The 17,970-nt window shown below is 44.4% G+C and overlaps 1 protein-coding gene across 2 annotated transcripts in view; it reads right to left on the bottom strand.

Annotated features, from left to right (window-relative positions):
- PARD6G (par-6 family cell polarity regulator gamma) overlaps positions 1–17,963 on the bottom strand; it is a 63,571-nt gene extending 45,608 nt beyond the window's left edge. The window contains exons 1-2 of one of the 2 annotated variants that reach the window (XM_057368332.1): positions 17,855–17,963; positions 4,795–5,017 (exon numbers count right to left, since the gene is read on the bottom strand). In XM_057368332.1, the coding sequence (XP_057224315.1) occupies positions 4,795–5,017; positions 17,855–17,926 (295 nt within the window). In that variant the 5' untranslated portion in view covers positions 17,927–17,963. Of the gene's footprint in view, positions 1–4,059; positions 4,214–4,794; positions 5,018–17,854 lie in introns of those variants that run through there. The other variant, XM_057368334.1, reaches the window with a different exon arrangement.
- Positions 17,964–17,970: the final 7 nt, after the last annotated feature.

The raw sequence follows: 17,970 nt of genomic DNA, 5'->3' as shown, positions 1-17,970 counted from the left end.
ACGGCTTGTTTTCTGCCTAAGAGCTGGTTCAGGGAGCTCAGCCGCTGGGTCACGTTAGTGCCAGGGCAGAGGAGACAGAGTAACAGCATGGGGACAGTCTGATCAAGAGCAGAGCCACAGCCTCCATGAGCTACTCTGAGTGTCAGGAGAGTTTCTTCTCCATCCTCCCACCATCCTTTGGAGGAATAAACTGAAGAGCTCAAATTACTTTCTCTACACTTAAATAAAATTTATATTTTATTCCCTCAGATTCCTAGAAAACCATTGTGAAAATCTGCTCAGCTMAGCCAAAAGGAGGAGCAGAAATTCAGTACATTCCCTTAGTATGTGCTGCAACCTGCTTTATTATTTAATATATCAAACACCTTTGACAAGAGCAGTAATATCAYATTGCTCTTGTTTGGAAATCCAACACTTTGAGAAGGCAAAGTCAATGCTTGTGCTGCAAAGCAAACAGGAGGGTTACTGAAGAACCAAAAAGATGTGAATGAATTGAATTCAAACTTTTGTAACTGTACCCATAGAAGGCTGAGCAGAGAGTTAAAAGTTTTAGGTAGCTGGAAATARCTGCTGCCTCAAAGCCAGTTTTTGTGTTTAACACATGTGGTTAGACAGCCAACAACCATTCCTGGGGATTATCCGCTCAGAGTATGAAAGACAATAAAACAACCCACCATCGGTTTTTCAGTCAGACCTGGGCATGATTCCCATTAGCACATTTTTATTTTAAAACTGACTGTGATTGCTCTGATTTTATAATACAAGAACGCCAAGCACAGATGTTGGTGCTTAGAGTTGAACAAAACTTTGCCAGGTAAATAACAAATTGCAGAGTTAGGAACTGCTTCTGAACATGCACAAATATATTGCATTGCACAGCAGTTTAAATACATTAGTCACTGTATGCAGTTGAAGGAAAACAGTATCTTCCAAACTTTAGATTAAAACAAGCCAAATCCAAAACCCAAGCAGGTAAATGCACATTTTTCCCCTGTTGATTTTGGATCAAGCTTTAAGTGAGAGCTGATGGTAGACAGCAGTAACTACTCGAGGAGGAAAGTAATGACTGGYATTCAGTACTGGTTTAGTGTTACAGTAATGGACTATTAAAAAAATAACAACAAAAGAAAAGACACACCAAGTTTCTGAGGTGATACCTGATGGCATTTTATGCACTATCAGTTTTCCAGACTGCAAAATGCAAGATTATACAGAGGTAATCAGCCTTCTCCAACTTCCATCCATGTCAATTAACAGCTGCAGTTAATTTGTGGCGTTTACTAATTTATGAGGTAACTCCTGCTTTATTTARCTGTGGAGTGTTGTTTAGGGTATTCACTATTAGAATGATCTTCAGCTTGTTCACATTTGCTCTGCCTTTCCTGGAAGAAGTGTAATACTTGATGAAGTTAACCTGAAATACACATTTTTCACCTGTCACTTCAGTGCTTCATCTGTCTCTTATGTGCAGGACACTGATAATGAAACCATTTAAAAGCTTTAAAATTAACTTTATTGATGAAAAGATTGAGTATTTCATCTAGAATTTGCACTAGGATTGACAAAGTGCCCCTACATCTGCATTGTTCTAAGGTCTTTGGGACATCCAACCCCTTCCACAGCAGCAKGCACCTTCTGTAGAGGGTTCTGTGTATGTCTGGTATCAGTTACAGCTGAGTGAATAAATCCTCAGGCTCAAAGCAWCAGTTGATGTAAATCACTACTGTGCTAACCAAGTCAAAAGAGCCACGTCAGTTTACAACACAGGACATGACCCATATTTGCAGCCTGGGAAAGCAAGTAAAAGGAAAACTGCTTTTGCTTTTTATAGCCTGGTTCTCTAACTAGGATTTTTGTCTGCACTGTAATTTGGTATTGGAGAAAAGAAAAGAACACTATATACTTTCAGCAGACAAATCACTATGAGGTACAAAAACTTGCTGTAGCTGAATTTATTCAAACACAACCTGCAAATGTCCCAGATTCTTCAAAACTCAAAAACTAYGAACAGCAATTGTTGCAAGCACGCTGGGAACACCAATTCTAGTTCTCATTAAAATGGCTGGCTAAGAAGMATTAACATGTCCTGTGTGGGACTACTGTGGTCCTAAAAATTCCAGGCTCAGGACATTGAAACAAAAAAAACCCCAAAAATAAAACAAAAAGGGGGAAAGAAAACAGCMATCCCATACCTGGATACCAACTTCAAATGAAGAGCCCAAGCAGTAAACACAATGCACAATGTTTGCCTCTGGGGACAAGTGAGAGAAAAGCTTTTGAACTGAAAAAGTGCAAGATTAAGCTCAGTTGAAAAACACCTAGGCAAACAAACATTACATAGGAAATTTTTGCTTGATTATCATGCAAAGCCTGAGTTATCTATTTTGCCACTCTGAGAATGTTTTAAGTGTTTTAACATGACTGTAAAATTAACTTGACAAGAGAAAGGATAACTCAGCTCTAGACTGGGAAAACAGACAGGATGACTAATCACACAGTTGATAAATAGTCTGCACGGCTAGAAAGAGACCTGACCTTCAACTATTCAGTCCTTCTATGCCTGCATACTTCTGCCCTGTTCCCTGAAACTCTCCCTACTCTACAATACGTGAGAACAACCTCCGGCAGCCAGCTCCCAGKACTACTCCTACTGAAAAGCAATGATCCCTGATCCAGCAGCCTAGAGAGCCCAAGCTCTGCAGTCTCCCTCGAAGTCCCTGGAGACAGCACTGCCCTCGTATTTTACTAGCTTCCTTGTCACCCTAATTTCCTGCCTCTGAAGTCAGAATTTAGGGTGTGAGCTAAAGCTGTRCAGGCACACCACATTCCCCCGACTGCACAATGATTTGTTGGGGCTGGTCACCTTGCTCTCTGTGCAGGTCTCCAACAGAAGGACCAGCATTGCTCTCTCACCCCATCTGAAGACAAAGAGAGCAGCAGAGCAAAGGAAAAAGAGATGAAGATTTCACCCTCATTCTTGAAGGGAAAAATTCGAAAGGCTTTGTCTAAGCAAAGAAAATGAGCATGACTGTTAGGGACCATCCACAAGTATGAATCTCAAATGTTAACCTCAGGAGTCCTTTATGGAACTTAGCACTAAGCAAAGGGGTGGGCCAGAATTTACTGTGTCCTTCAGCACAAATGAGGAGGAACAGGCCTGTCTTCCTTAATTTGTCACTGTGATTTTTCTCACTGAGCAACAGGTAAAAGAAAAGCTTTCTGAAAAGGAAATAATGCCTTTTTCCATTAAGATTAGAAATTATAAACCTTCATAACCAGCACACTTCTCCTTGAAGAGGGAGAATTTTTTCTATGTGTAGTCAACAGTTTTCTGATTCACCTACTTCTGTGATCTGCATCTCTGTGGCAACCCCCTCCCAGCGCAGGGTTAGGCATACTCAGTGTTTTCAGCAATCTGTCCAAAGCTGAGCAGGGACAACTGTGTTCTGAACAGGACTGATCCAGAGACATGAATAAACTTGAAGTGAAGCAGGCATGACAAAGTCATGAGAAGGATTTCTCATGACCTGACCCACCATGAACATTYACAAGCCCTAACAGGCATTGCAGGAAGACTTAACTGGATTTGTGATCCCCATTTGCACTTTCACAAGGAAGAGCAAGTGTTCGCCCACGGACATTTCCACTCACCTGACAGACRCACCAAGAAAACAAAGTGCTCTAGACCCTCTCCTTGAAAACCACATCTAAAAGAAGGTGGCAGACAATATGATTGGAACAGACAAAAGCCACACAGCCCTGGATGTATTTGATGACACTGAACCAAACCCACGCTATMCCAGCTCACAGCAATGAGCACGCTGGAGCCTCCTGCTAAATCCTGATCAGTACACAGCAAGAGTCCAGGCCAAAAAAAAGCTACACGGCTGCTCTAAGGCTCAAGTCTTGTTTCTGAATCTGTTGCTGACAAGACTTTAATTCCAAAACCCCAGGGCTATAAATCACTACACTGCTAAAAACAAACAAAAAAACAAAATCAAAAACAAACAAACAAAAAAAAAAAACTGGGGAGGAAGTCTTAACACAGAGTTAGGTTACCCTGGGATTTAAGCAGTTCTGTGAGAAGACACCTTGTTATGAAATCCAATCCTCTTGTGAAGCAACTGCCAAACATGATCCTCGAGGTGAACAACACACAGGGCATTTAAACCTGATGTCGTACTGATATTCAGGCAATTCTGCACAAGGTTTGCTTGATGATTCAAAATGGGAAGAAAAAGCAATCATTAGTGTAAGGACAGAGGGAAAAAAATCCCATGATTTGCCTGTTTGCCAGGTTAACATAGTCAAACAAGATGTCATTTGTAACAATTTTCTTTTCCTTGCAGAACTACATGCCTGTGTGCATTCACACACCATGCAGGCATGAGTAACTTGGGYATGACAATACCTATCAAGTTGGATAGATACAATTTCTAAATGTGAAGGAGCAGTACTAGGATCCCCTCCCTCCACCAAATGGAATGGTGCACTTGGCATGTTCAAGTGATGATATGGTACCAGTAGCACAAGGTACAGTCCCCTCTGAAAATAAAGGGGCTCATGGTGATTCTCAGCATGGTATCCTTCAAACACCTTACCAGGCAGCAGTGCAGTCCCTCTGGCTGCCATGAAGCAATGCCATTCCTGCAAGCTGCAATGAAGTGTCTGTGAGGAAGAGCAGGATGACTCCTAGATACCTCTTTCATAATCACAGCCTCTAAATGGGTGCCACAAATCCACTCTTCCCCTTGCCTCAGCTCTTTGAGGCACTGAAATGAAAGTGCATCTTACCTTGTCTTTGGATAAAAACCCTGAGCAGAGGATGAGCACTTGAAACAGCCTTGAAGAAGTTGTCATCATTATTAATGGGGAGAAGGTCTCCATGCACATCAGCATATCCGATCATCACTTCTAGGTTGGCTATGTGATGAATGTGAAGAATCAGTTTGTAGAAGTCTTCAAACTTTCCTGGCTTGTAGCGATCCAGAGAGAACCTTCTGAACTCTGCCCCAAACTGCAAGAAAAAGCAAACAGAGCATCAGCAGTTGTGTCACCATGGGCCAATGCTCCAGTTTGGCATTTGAACACGGTACACATCACCTCTTTCATTTCACAGGATCAGAGAGCCACAGAATCAATCAGGTTTGAAAAGTCTTCTGGGATCATAGAGTCCAACTTCTGCCATTCAAACCTATTCCATGGTGAAYACAGTCACATGCTGGTGCTACAAACAGACTTTTAGGTCCTCCCATTAGATCATAACCTTGGCTACCAAGACACCACAGGTATACTCAAGTATTCCATCTTAAAAGAACTCACATTTTTAAAATATTAGTTTTTCATTAAATCCTATAGAGGTAACTGCATTTGTAGGATTTAACTTTGAAGGCCCATCATTCATTATCAACATCTCAGGCATCCACAGGACCATTYTTCTCCAAAGCAGAAGTATTCACTCTACTTCTTTCAAAAGAAGTTACTCAGCTATTCAAACAACCTTATAAAAATTCTTTGCACATTTCCCATCAATACCACTGGGATCCCAACCACAAGACCTTTAAAGAAGCATGGTATGTGAGCACGCAGCTTGTTATTAGAAAATACACTCACTCTACATGACCCCTGAATTTCCTGGCAATCCATGCAGCAGAAGGAAAGTTACTTTTCATGGTTTTAATTTTTCTGTCACTTTGCTGGTTTTTATTTTTAAAGTTTTATGGACCATTAAGTGGTTGTCAAAAAAAAAAAAAAAGTCAGGGGAGGAGGGTGTGATTTGGCACAAGACAATAGAAAATGTTATAAATCCATGAAGCTGTTTTAAGTAAGTCAAAGTGATTGAGATTTCAATGGACCTTATTTCTGTTATTAGAAACAAAATATGCTATTAAGAACAGGAGGGGAAAAAATGATCCTCTATTTAAGAAATTCAAAYAATAAAAATAGGCATCTGGTCAGACTAAATGGCTTAAGTCACCTTTCTGGTACATTTAATTTAATATTTCAGACTGTACAGTATGAGTAAACTACTGTTCATCAACCAAACCTCTAAAACCATCCTAACTCATTCTTGAACACATGGGACCATGGCCACAAATCCAAGAACAAGTAAGGTTGTGACTAGGATCTCATGGAAGCYCTCATGTGCAAAGTCAGCCAATACCAGCACTAGAAACCAGAGACACAAAACTAACAAGCACACCAAAGAAATAAAAAGGGGGAGAATCTTCTCTAGACAAAGTCTACCTCAAAATGGAGAATGACTTGCTTAGAGGTTCTCAGCTGTTAAGTCAACTACACATGCAAGCCACTCTTTTGCTGAGACTAACAAAAGTATGAATCATCACCATAATCRTCTTCAAGCAAAAAGGAAGAAAAAAGCCAACATAACCCTACTGGCTTTGGGCACAAGCATGTTCTCAAATTACTTCCACAGTTATGAAAACCCCACTCTTGAGCATCAAAGCCTAGTTGTGATCATCTGAAAGCTTGTTTAGTCAAATTATGCTGCTTGTTTGTAATATTAACTGCTAGTTCCAGTCTGGATTTCAGAGTGCCCATACAAATGCACAAAAGGCGAACAAACCACAGCTGGTTCCACTGGAGGAAAAGCAGTCCTCCTTTGTCCTCCACCCCTGCTCCTCCCCAGAATAATATGAGTCGCAACTTACTTCTGTGGACACACTGCAGACTGAAAAAAAAAGAAAAAAGCGAAGTCTTTTTATTTTAAAAGTGTCTCAAAGTTTTCTTATTCCTAGATTCAAGCAAGGAAAAGCCATCTTCAGGTATCAAGTTCAACATTTATCTACATGATAAACTAAAGGGGCAGGAACAAGGTCTTTGAATGTTTTGCTTAGAGCTGCATCTACTGCCCAGCACACCTGAACAGGAACCCAGGATTCCTTKGGATACCCTGAGCCAAAATGCCAGGGAGCTCAGATATCAATCCCAGTGACCATCTGCTTACTGGACAGTTTGTTTAGGACCATGAGCACACACGGTACTTGCAAGGAATCGGCTGCTGGGCAGTCTTACCCCAGGCAGTCCAACACCCATCCTACACATCCCCAAGGATACGTGGTCTGCTGGGGGAGCCCATTCCCCCTGCTCTGCTCCACACACAGCCAGGGCAGAGCACAGGGACCTGACCTGTGCAGGAACACTGCACCCAGCAGGAAAGGGGCATGGAAAWGCAGAGAGGAAAGAACCAAGGATGGTTACTTGCACTTGGCTGGTATGACCCAAAGCTCAGCTTAAGTTGCCACATGTGAAGACAGCTGGCCAAAGGGCCAAGGCTCCCAGCCTAGCCCCTGCAGGCATGCTGGAAACYACTGGATCAGTGGGGCCTGACATGTGGGAATGCCACTGCAGSCTTGGGGCACTGAGGTCTGACAGGAATGCTGTCCAGTCAAATTGACTTGTTCACATGTTCAGCCTCAGGAAAGCCCAAGAGTCAATTGCATTTGCCTGGGAATAGCACAAGAGTAAACAAATGCAAGAGATTTCACTTGWGCTTTCTGCATGACCCAGCTTTTTAAGGCAAGAGAGTAGAATGTGATTCTGTAGAGGAGAAGGAAAGAGTCCACAGATTTAAACAGATAATGAGAATTACTTTTTTTTTTTTTTGTATAGAGGTAAGTATTACTGCAGTAATAGTTTMGCTGATTTATTCACCCTGTGCATATACACAGGCAGCAACTATTGTCAGCAGGTCTTTTCAGAAGAGGGGAAAAATGCTTCAGCTCATTCACCATCCCTAATGAGGCTGAGAGAGAGTATCMCAGTAATAATGGGGTTTGCAGTACCACTCAGCTTGGAGACTGRGTGCTCTGCATTGTATTCAGCCAGGATTTCAAGATAACATCCACCGTGTATCTTACAGAAACTACAAATTCTGATAGCCAAAACCACTGATCTGCTTCTYTAAGTCACAAAGTACATCTTTAGCATATCCCCTGACAGAAAGATACACAAGGACTGGTGTCTGCCAGCAAAGTCTCTGCCAAAGCMATACTGTATTACAATGTTTGTTAAACTAACAGTTTTAACAAGCAGATTAGTTTTCCATAACGAACTAAATTACTCGGGCCTGTTTAACTAATGCAAATACTGCATCCAGTACTGCAGAGGTCAGAGGACAGGAGGGACACTGGAAATTTAAAAGCATTTGGTCTAACAGAGCTTATTACGAGTGAAAAAAACAACCTAGAAAGAACTGTACATTTTGTTTCACAAAAATAACCTCTGTCCCAAGATCCTCAAAGTATCAGCCAACCACTATTGTTGTCTGCAGTTTGATGACAAAAAGCACACAACAAAATACAACACATCAGGGAGGAGCCCCGAGCAAAAACAGATGCCCAGAAAAGTGTTCTGATAAAAGTTGTATTGAAGAAGAAGGAAGACACAGTTAGCTGATCAAAACTTTTACATAATGATCAAGAGCAATCAAGTGCTTTTTTTGGCTTTTTTTCTGGCTAAAGGGTACAAGAGGTCAGAGGAGATGAGGGAGCAGGATTTTGAGGTTTGTTTACTTAGAGAGCTGTTATTTTGTGAAATGAAAGAGTTATTGCAAGCAAAAGAGAACAACTCTTTTTTTTTTTTTTTTTTTTGCTTTAAATTTTAAGTTTCAAGATGTTTACAGGGCCAAAAATGAAGCCCTGTGTTTATGAGGTGCCATCCCTCCAGCTTATTGCTGGCTTTGAAATCAGGCTGTTGTAATAAGAAGACATCAAAGAGCAACATTTAGCAATAAACATGAATTACATTAGCCACCTACTTCTCTCATGAAATGAAAAAAATCAAGAACAGAAAGAAAACTCAACGCTTTCATCCTTGCATAGACAATGATTTCTGCTTACATGTGAGATTTTCAAAACTGGGAASACCTAATCAGGGATGTTTTATCAGTGAGAATGAGCAGAGGGCAAGAAAGAGGAGGGAAGAAAATGGTTTTGAGCTTGCTGGCTTCACCTGGGACTTCAGAGCCCTGCTGCCACATTCATGTCTCTGTTTCTCTGTTCCCTTTTTCTCCCCAGCAACATCTTCCCCATCTCACCCAGCATTCTCTTGCTCTGCTCCCAGGCTCAGAGTGGTCATAACTAGTGGCAAGATGCCACCAAACAAGCAGATGTTCTCTGCAACAAATTGTCTCTTCAATGGCTTGYTCCAGAGCAGCTGTGCTTCATGAAAATGATTGAGCTGGTGGAAAGTGTGAGAGTTCATGTTCTGCTTAGTCCCTTGCTCTCATCTTGCTATTTCTTTCAAGAGAGTCACAAGGGCATGCCAGCCTCTCTTCCATTTGCTCATCATAGAAATCCCATCAGGGACACAACTTCACTGCCTTCTCCCCCTAACTTTTTTCCTGACTGACATCATACCATACTTCTACCCTTCTTCCTTCTATTCCCTCCTTTTACTCCCCCAGAAAAACACAGCCATGCTTTAGTATCTTAAACGCTTAGAATGATTTCTCTTACCGAAGAAACCCAGTGGTTCCCCGTCTTTTCCAGGCTTCTTTGGCCCAATGTTTCACATTTCTGCTTTTCTTCTAAAGAAAAACCTTTGTAACTCCTTCAACCCTCTCCAGTGSCCTGTAAGGCTCAGTCCACGACCACACTTTTCTCTCTTCCACTTGGAACAGAGATTCTTCTTTCTGTTCTCATCACCCTCAGATCACCTTCTGCTCATGAGATGCACCCCACATTCAGTCTCATGCASATCTCTTCACAGATGCTTGGCTGTCAGCTCAAGGGCAGTGTAAAGCCAAAGCTGCCCTTTCCCCCTCCTCACCTACCATATTTCACGATTTTTGGGAACAAGACCACTACACTGCCTATTTTACCTCACTACCACATGGTAGTCTGTGAAAACAGTTATCCACAAAAAAAAAAAAAAAAATTACCTGCCTTTTTGTTTGAACCCATCACCCCTTTCTTTGCCACCCCAGCTCCAGTAGTTCCTCTCCTACCAGGTCACCCATGTAGCTGCTTTCTCCCCACCATCATTGTCAGTACTGCCTCCAAGCAGCATGCTGCCAGCCTTCCTCATGGCCTCACCTCTTGATATTTAAACCCCCAGTGCCATTCTCCTCCAAGAAACAGTCATTTCAGGAAAGCAGGAAAGTAAAGCCTTTGAGATAAATCTGTGATTTAAGTGCCAAGTCTACCTTTCCAAAAAGTAAATCTTCCTTTTTTTTTTATTCCAGTCCCCTGCATCTCAGGGAACAAACCACAGTCTGTTTGCAAATTATGTAGACCACGATGGTCCTGCATTTTCAAGCAACACACACTCCATCACAGTACAGAGCTTAAGAACAAATATGGTACAATAGGCATACATCCATGACCATGTCACCATCAGCATGAGGGGGAAAAGGAAGATTTGGCACCCAGAGGGACAATGCAATCTGGCCAACACTGTGATAAGCCCGTGAGCCCAGCTTCCCACAGAATAGCAGCCCTGCCCTACTGCAGGTCTCTAGCAAGAGCAAAACACTTTCTGAACGTTTACTAAGCGGTATCTACATGGATATGGGAAATCTGCAACCAGAAAGGGCTCTGGCTGGTTGCAAACTCATTTAAGACCCTTTTAGCTGCCGCCAGAGGTTTCCCCATGAGCTCAGTGCCAACAACAGCTGCAGAGAAGTAATTTGATGCACATGCACGCACACCCCTGGCCAGACCTGAAGAGGGAATGGGAACAGCTGTGCAGGGCGGAAGCAGGAGGGATGGCACAAGGCTGGGTGGCCCTGGGGCTGGTGCACCACACCCTTCCCCAGACGTTTCTGCCTGAATTAACTTCAGGCATTTCCAATGGGAACGGGACTACCTGTGTACCAGGAGATTTTGCCTTCACTTAGAGGGAGGCAATGTTTCCAAAGGTACACTTCATCTTTTAACTCCTGTGCTGCCATTGTAAAGGTAATTAGGGGCAAGCAGTCAATCCTTGGAAAACCTTTCTTGGTTACTAAGAGCTCAGATTAAGCGCACACAAAGTCTCCCACAAAGGGAATGATAAGGGACTACAGAGGAAGGCAGTAATAATTGCACCTCTGAAGAACTCCTTGGAGCTGCCTAGTCCTGGAGCCTGTCAGACAGAACCTCCACAGGTATTTTAACCTCACACGGGAGACATTCCTTTCCTACCTGGCTGTAAACAACATTTAATTTTCTGAGGTGCTCTTTAAAGTTAAAAGGTCCATTGTTCAGTGTCTTTTAGGACTATTTCAGTGTGGTGAGACTGAATTTGAGAAGACTACTCACATAAGACAGACTGGCTGGACCAAGTTTTAAGCAGATCAGAAATTCCCAAGTTACTAGACTAAAAAATATTACAAACAGGAGAGAAGCTGGAGGCAGGATTAAAAATGGGGGAGCATGGGAATATTGGAACCCAAGGCAGCAGTCCTAGCCGTTCTGGTCAATGCCTCACAGGGATAAAGATAACCACGCAGTTACCACAGSTAGCACCCAAGCCCACACCAGCAGGAAGAAGTTTCTAACTCCAGGAATATTGTTGGAGAAGCTACCATCTTTGTATGATTGGACAGACCTGAGACTACGTAAAACCTGAGCAAATCCTCCACCACACCATGCTCTGTGACACCAGGGAGCTCAGAGCACACATTTCCAGCTTTCCCTGTATCTCCTACCAGCACGGGCGCTCCCACAGTGCCAGAGCACGGATCAGAGATGAGAGTCTCCCTGTGCTGTGCTTATTGCAGCTGACACTTGAACAGAACCATCGAAAAACTGACTGTCTGTGCAGCACTTCTCAGCTGAAAGGTTTGGCCTCTCCTCTATGAGGGCAGCAAACATGCACAGGACCCACTGTTGTGGCTCAGCTGAAAGCTGCGGTCACTTTCYCTCATGTCACCTAGCAGACAGACTTAAGGTTTCTAGGTGTGACCACTTCAGAAAGCTATCCTACTATGAAAAACAAAGATTTGTAATGAGAGAGGAACCAGGAGATTACTAGATGTTATTTCGCACATCAGAATAAGCACAATACCCGCTGTGAGAAACCCAGCAAACTGGGAGGGAAAGGAACAAGCAACACTTCTTAACAGATTAATGTTTACAGTCTCTTTCTCTTGACATGTTTTGCAACAATCCAGACCGTCTCAAGTTGCTATTACTGTGGCACACTGTCTTCATTTGAGAGGGGCAAGCACGGCGGTTTTCTCAGTCTGTGCCACATTTGGTTTGCATACAATCAAATGTTTTCAAGCTCAAATCCAGAAGTTAAATCAGCTGGTTACAGGGCTTTTTATTGCACTTACGTTTACTCTAGGTATGACAAGTACGAGCTTAACTTGGAAAAATCTGAAGTACTGCTTAAAAACGTAAAGCAGACTTAAGTCTGTTTTAACATTCTGTAGGCTTTAAAAAGAGTRCTACTTTTTGATCTATTTTGAAGTGTGCTACACAGTTTCTTAAAACTTCAGAAGATCTGTACAGCTTCAGGGTTAGAGTGAAATCAAGTACAAAAGGCTGGAAAACACAATTTGTAGACCTCTCTCGCTTAGCTAACACCAGACAGCACAGAACTTTAAAAATCTCTTTMCAGGGGGCTATTAAACGTAAGTTTGCTCTTTCTGCCAGTGGCACAGTTTTAACCCTGCTTGATGGCACACTTTATACCACTGAAACACAGTGTGTGTCCTTAGGCTGCCATAGCTGAATCGTCATGTAGACACTCACTGTCAGCAGCTTCGGTGGGGTGGGGGAAGATGGAGAAGGTTTAAACCAGCGATCTTTGTGTGGCAGCACAGGCACACTTCTTCAAAGACGGGAGACAACACGGGAGCAGGACAAGGCACCCACGGGCTGTTTGAATGCTGCATCTCTCCGGCTGCTGGGCGGGCTTGCTAAAGCACCGACTACTACACGTGCCTCAGACCAAAACACTGCCTTTCAGCTGCTACTGACTGTGTAAGAGCACCGAGCGCAGCTGATCCCAAACATGCTTTTTGTCTTTGAACACCATAACGGTGTTACATCTACTCAGGACACATCAGAAAATTTATTAAATGTCCATCTGAACACCAACATTTAATGAGAGTCAAAGCAGGATAGAAGAGAGTAAAGAAATATGGTTATAATTAACTGGTTCTATTTATCTTAATGAGTTTGTCGTTAGTAGCAGGATGCTTGTCACATTATTGTTAATTTGTAAATCAGCTTGCAGTGCAAGAAAACATGACATTATTAATACGGCAGAAATGTGACAGCACGTGAGTCAGGTAGCTGTGCTTTTACATTCCTCAGCCACTATCAAAAGTTCCATTGTCCCAGGGGGTTCATCAACAACAAAAGGTCCTTTTGCAAAGGACTTTTATCAGGGARCGAGTACATCTAGTCATTTTGAAACCATGAAAATTAATTCCTACTAGYATACACGGTTTACGGGAATTCATACAGTAGCAGAAGAAAAACAGTACTCTGCTGCTTTTAAGCCAGAAACATGGAACTGTCAGTTTCAAAGTGAAAAAAGCCCCAACACACTCTTTCACAAACAATTCAAAGTGCTATCATTTAAAGGYCTGAGGCAATTTTGTACTTCTACTATTCCAAAATATCTAAAGAGACTGGAAAAGAAATACACATTTGGGCTGATAGCTACCCTCCTGCTTGAAAAACTGTGTATACAGTTCAAGGGAAAAAAAACCAAAATCTCCTTTCACTCAGAGCAAGACGAAAGAAAATTGGCTACATGGAGTTATAATCTAAGTCCCATCATTAATGTAGGAATTCCTGTTTTAAAAGCATTTGTTCTTCTGTAGGATTATACTCACGGGCAAAGAAGCCTGTAACCTCTCTGTAAAGCTAGAGACAGAAAATGAAAAATAGGTTAAGAACTCTGCCTGTGGTCACAAGATCCCAAACAAAACAAACAGAAAGAGCCCCACACATTGCAGGCAATGGAGCTCTTGGAAAAATGGGGAAAATSGGAGAGAAGGGGTCATCTGGAAACCTTTTTCAGAGATTAGAGGCAGTTTCTTCAGARGGGACAGATGCTTCACTTGTCACCCCAGAGAGGAAAGGAGCCATTGAGTACTAGACACATGAGAATACACAGTTGTTCTAAGCCAGCAAGATAATGTGTTTTCAGATCCTGTCTAAAAGGGCTGAAACATTAATCCTGAGCTACAGAGACAACACCTAGATAAGAACTGAGCTTGTAATTTATTTTGTCATGAAAGACGGGAGAGAAGGGCTAAGGTGTAATTACAATTCAATTAATATTTTCCTATGACATGTGCCAACTTCTAAGCAGGTTTCTCTTTACCCTTCCTCTTTTCTATCTAGCAACAAGCTTTTAAGTGTTTTGATTTTAAGGCCAGCTCTCAGAGGATGAGACAGACAGAAGGGAACTTCTTAAAGCAGAAGATTGCAGCAATTTCCACCACTRCCATGTCTGAAAACAGAGGTGTGCACAGATGGCAGAGGGTTTTCCCTCCAGTATTTGCTGCAGCACAGAGATCCATGAAGCTTTTGCAGCACCCTATAGTCACCCAGAGAAAAAATGACCTGATGTACACTAAGAGGCTCAACACTGTGCCACAAAGCTCATCCTTCAGCAATGAAACCAAACAGATAAACATATCACTGCCGGTGTTCCCACCAGACATTGAAAATCCATGGACACGAGAATCGAGAGCTGAAGCATGCTCTGGGCCACGTTCCCAGCAGGGGTCATAGGTCAGGCTGGGTTCAGCAGAGGTACAGGCTGGGTCAGACCGGCTGAAATCCAATCATCCACAAAGCTCACAGGTCTAGCGGACAAGAAAAGAGGAATATCGCCTGCAGGTTTTGGCCCTTTGGCACAAGAGGGATGTTAAAACTGAAGTGAGTTCAGCCACCAAGATGCTCCCTTTTTCTCCTTCCCACCCCCTACCCTGATTTGTTTTTACCAACCCTCTGGCACACATCAGGAACCTTATAAATTAAGGATAGTTGGGGATTTGCAGAGAAATGTCTTACCCACTATGGTACTCAGCTCTGACTCTCCCCTTCTAATAATCAAGGACACAAACCAACTTTCAAGAACTTGCTTTTGGAGAAAATGAAAGAAACCCAGAAAATCCAGGAAAATCTTGGTCAGATTTCACAGAAGCCATTTCTGAATTGTGACTAATGCAAGACACCAGCTAGATGCTGGTTTATCCTTAAGGAAGAAACCACCTGGTTATCATAGCAGAGACRGGGATATCCAAACCCCAGCATCTGCAACCTATCTCCCATCCAACTCCCCACAACCACTTTTTCCAGAGCTCCTTCTGATCAAACTCAATCTTCAGAGGAGAAAAGCTATTTCACACCAGTGTGCAAAAGCAGCACTCTCTCACACTCGGCTCCTCTGCTGAAAGGGATTCCACCTGCCCACGGACTGCCACTTCCCCAGCCTTTGAAAAGCCACCAAGAATCCCTTGWTCCCCAGCCAGCAGCATGCCCCGGCGCAGAGGCTGAGCTGCACCCACCTCCGCTCACCTGGCAGCCTGCGCTCCCAGGCGATAGCTGCAAAATCATGAGTTCTCAGACTCAACTTTCAAGTTCTCAGGCAAGCCCAGGCAGGCTTCATACTTACAAAACACAGGCAACTAAGTGTTTAAAAGGCTGACTACATACGGCTACCAAAAGTAGCATTACTTGAATCTTTTTGTTCCCCCAGCCTTAGATGGTCCACACCAACAAATAAAAATTTAAAAAAATCTGTATTTCTAGATGATCACTGCACAACAACACAGTGATCCACAGGGACAAGGCTGCCAGCATCACCACTGACCCAACAAGATCACTGTGTTTTAATAAGAGGCATAAGGTCTTTATACAGCACCTTGCCAGGCACCATCGGCCAGAGCTTTTCACTGGACCTCCTTCGGACCATTGAAGAGTAACTCTCTGAGTGGGAACCCACGAGCTTTACAGGCAAAATAAAACCATTCTGCATTGTCAGCACCAGCAAACAGCCTGCTACATCAACAGCCTCGCTGCYACTGTGCCCAAGTTGTGCTAACAGTAAAACACAGCAGCACAAAGAAATTCAAAAGCACAGCTTCCACACTGCAGGTTCACGGATGATGGCTGGGTGCAGGCCCTCAACAGGGTATTTTGAATTTGGCCTCCTTTTAAGTTTTCTTCCAATGCAGTAGAGTTCTCTGTAGTAAYTTCTGGGCCATCAGCAGTGAGAATCCTGAGCTACAGAAGGCCTCCAGTAAACCCCTCCTCATGCACACAAGTTTATTTTCCTTCTCTCCAAAAATCTGCAATCATTCGAAGGCTTACAACCTCCCTATATCACTCTGTGTCTAAAGAACCAGGTAGTGTTCAYTTACAGAATTCCTTTAGCTGTAAGGGAAGCTACGAGCTATTCACTATAAGGTTACTTTCTAATTGTTAATAATAACAAACTCAAGCTACAGCAGAATCAAAGTGGAAGAGAGAGGGATGAACTTAAAAATTCTCCTATGTGGTCAAGGCTTTCGTTTCAAACTCATAAAATGTAAGGCCTGTAATTCAGTAGACAGGAGACAGGATTTGGAGCATTTGGGAGCCACAAAGAATGTTGTGGGTGGGTTACATCTTAGAACCACTACAAGCCGAACCAAAACTTTCCATCAATGGAAGCAGAATGGAACTTTCTAGGCCAGTTGAGCCTTTTCAACAGGATGTTAGGAAATAAGGGTCTGGACCTATATTTCAGATGCCATGTTCAGAAATTATTGGAGGCTCACATGGACATAAGGTACTTCTCCCACTGAGGCTATCTCTGCTCTGTGTTGCTCAAGGCCATCTGACCTGAATGCAAATTTAACAGCAGCAATGGACAAAATCGAGCAGCACCAAGCACAGAGTCCCAAAGACATCACCTTCAATACCATCTCAGCAGGTGATCAGGGACTCCAGGAAAGGCTAACATTACCGGTACTCTTTTCAACTTATGCATTACCTGCACCCTGCCTGTTATATAAAACACAGGCTTCCWGGGAGATTTCTCAATTTTGCTTAAACGCTACTTATTTTTGCCCTCAGAGGCGGCAGGCAAGATTTTGACGTGCTGCTTCAACCGAGGGCGACCAAAGCCGCTTGAGGAGAGCTCAGCAAGACCAACGTCAGGCACAGCCACCCGACACCATCATTTTAGGGGCCCCGCTGTTTCTACACATGGCAGCCCTGCCGATCTCTGTTCCTTCCCCAGCACCGCCAGAGAGCACAAGCCGCTGCCGGCATCCCGGCACAGCCGCCGCAGGAGGGGGAAGCTTTCCGCAGGTCTCCCTCYGGCTCGGACCTACGGCAGGACCGCGGCGCCGCCAGCACCAGGGGGAGACCGGGACCTTCTCCCGCTCCTCCGAACGCGTCSGGGCACCCGTCCCGCCCACCGGGAGCCGGTCGGAGCACCGGGGGGCTGAAACGTCCCGGGGTGGGGCGGGAGCGGCACCGCCGCCGCGCCTCCCGGTGCCCCCGGGCCGAGCCCCAGCCCGCCCGSCAGGCGAGGCCAGCGGCGCTTCCCGAGCCGCCCCGCAAAGTTACCGCCGGAGTCCCGGCGGCGGAACAAAAGAGGGAGCAGGAGCGGCGGGCGGCGCGCCGGGGGCGGGCGGGGAAGGGTCGCGCCGCCGCCTCCGGCCGGGCACGGGCGGCTCGCCGGGAGCTGCGCCCGGAGCGCTGATCCCGCCTCTCCGAGAGCCGCCGCCAGCCCGTCACCGCTCTGCGGACTGCGCCCGGGACACGGCTCCGGCCGCACCGGCCGGGGAGAGCACAGACGGGGGAAGGCGGGGGTTGAGGGGGGGGGGTCTCCATTCATTTTCGGGAGCACCACCGGGCAGGGGCGCTCCCGGCCGCGCTCCGCTCACCTTGCTCTTCACTTCCACCGCGCTGCACTCCAGATACCGCAGAGTCTGAGATTTGTTGAAACTCCGGTTCATCTTCCCGGCCCCGCTGTCCCCCCCTCCCCGCCGCCGCCGATCTC

This window comes from Malurus melanocephalus, unplaced genomic scaffold (assembly GCF_030028575.1).
Source record: "Malurus melanocephalus ecotype Western Australia unplaced genomic scaffold, MMel_1.1 scaffold_90, whole genome shotgun sequence".
Taxonomy (NCBI): domain Eukaryota; kingdom Metazoa; phylum Chordata; class Aves; order Passeriformes; family Maluridae; genus Malurus; species Malurus melanocephalus.
Note: the sequence above shows the minus strand (reverse complement) of the source record. Positions and strands in the feature narration are given on the sequence as shown.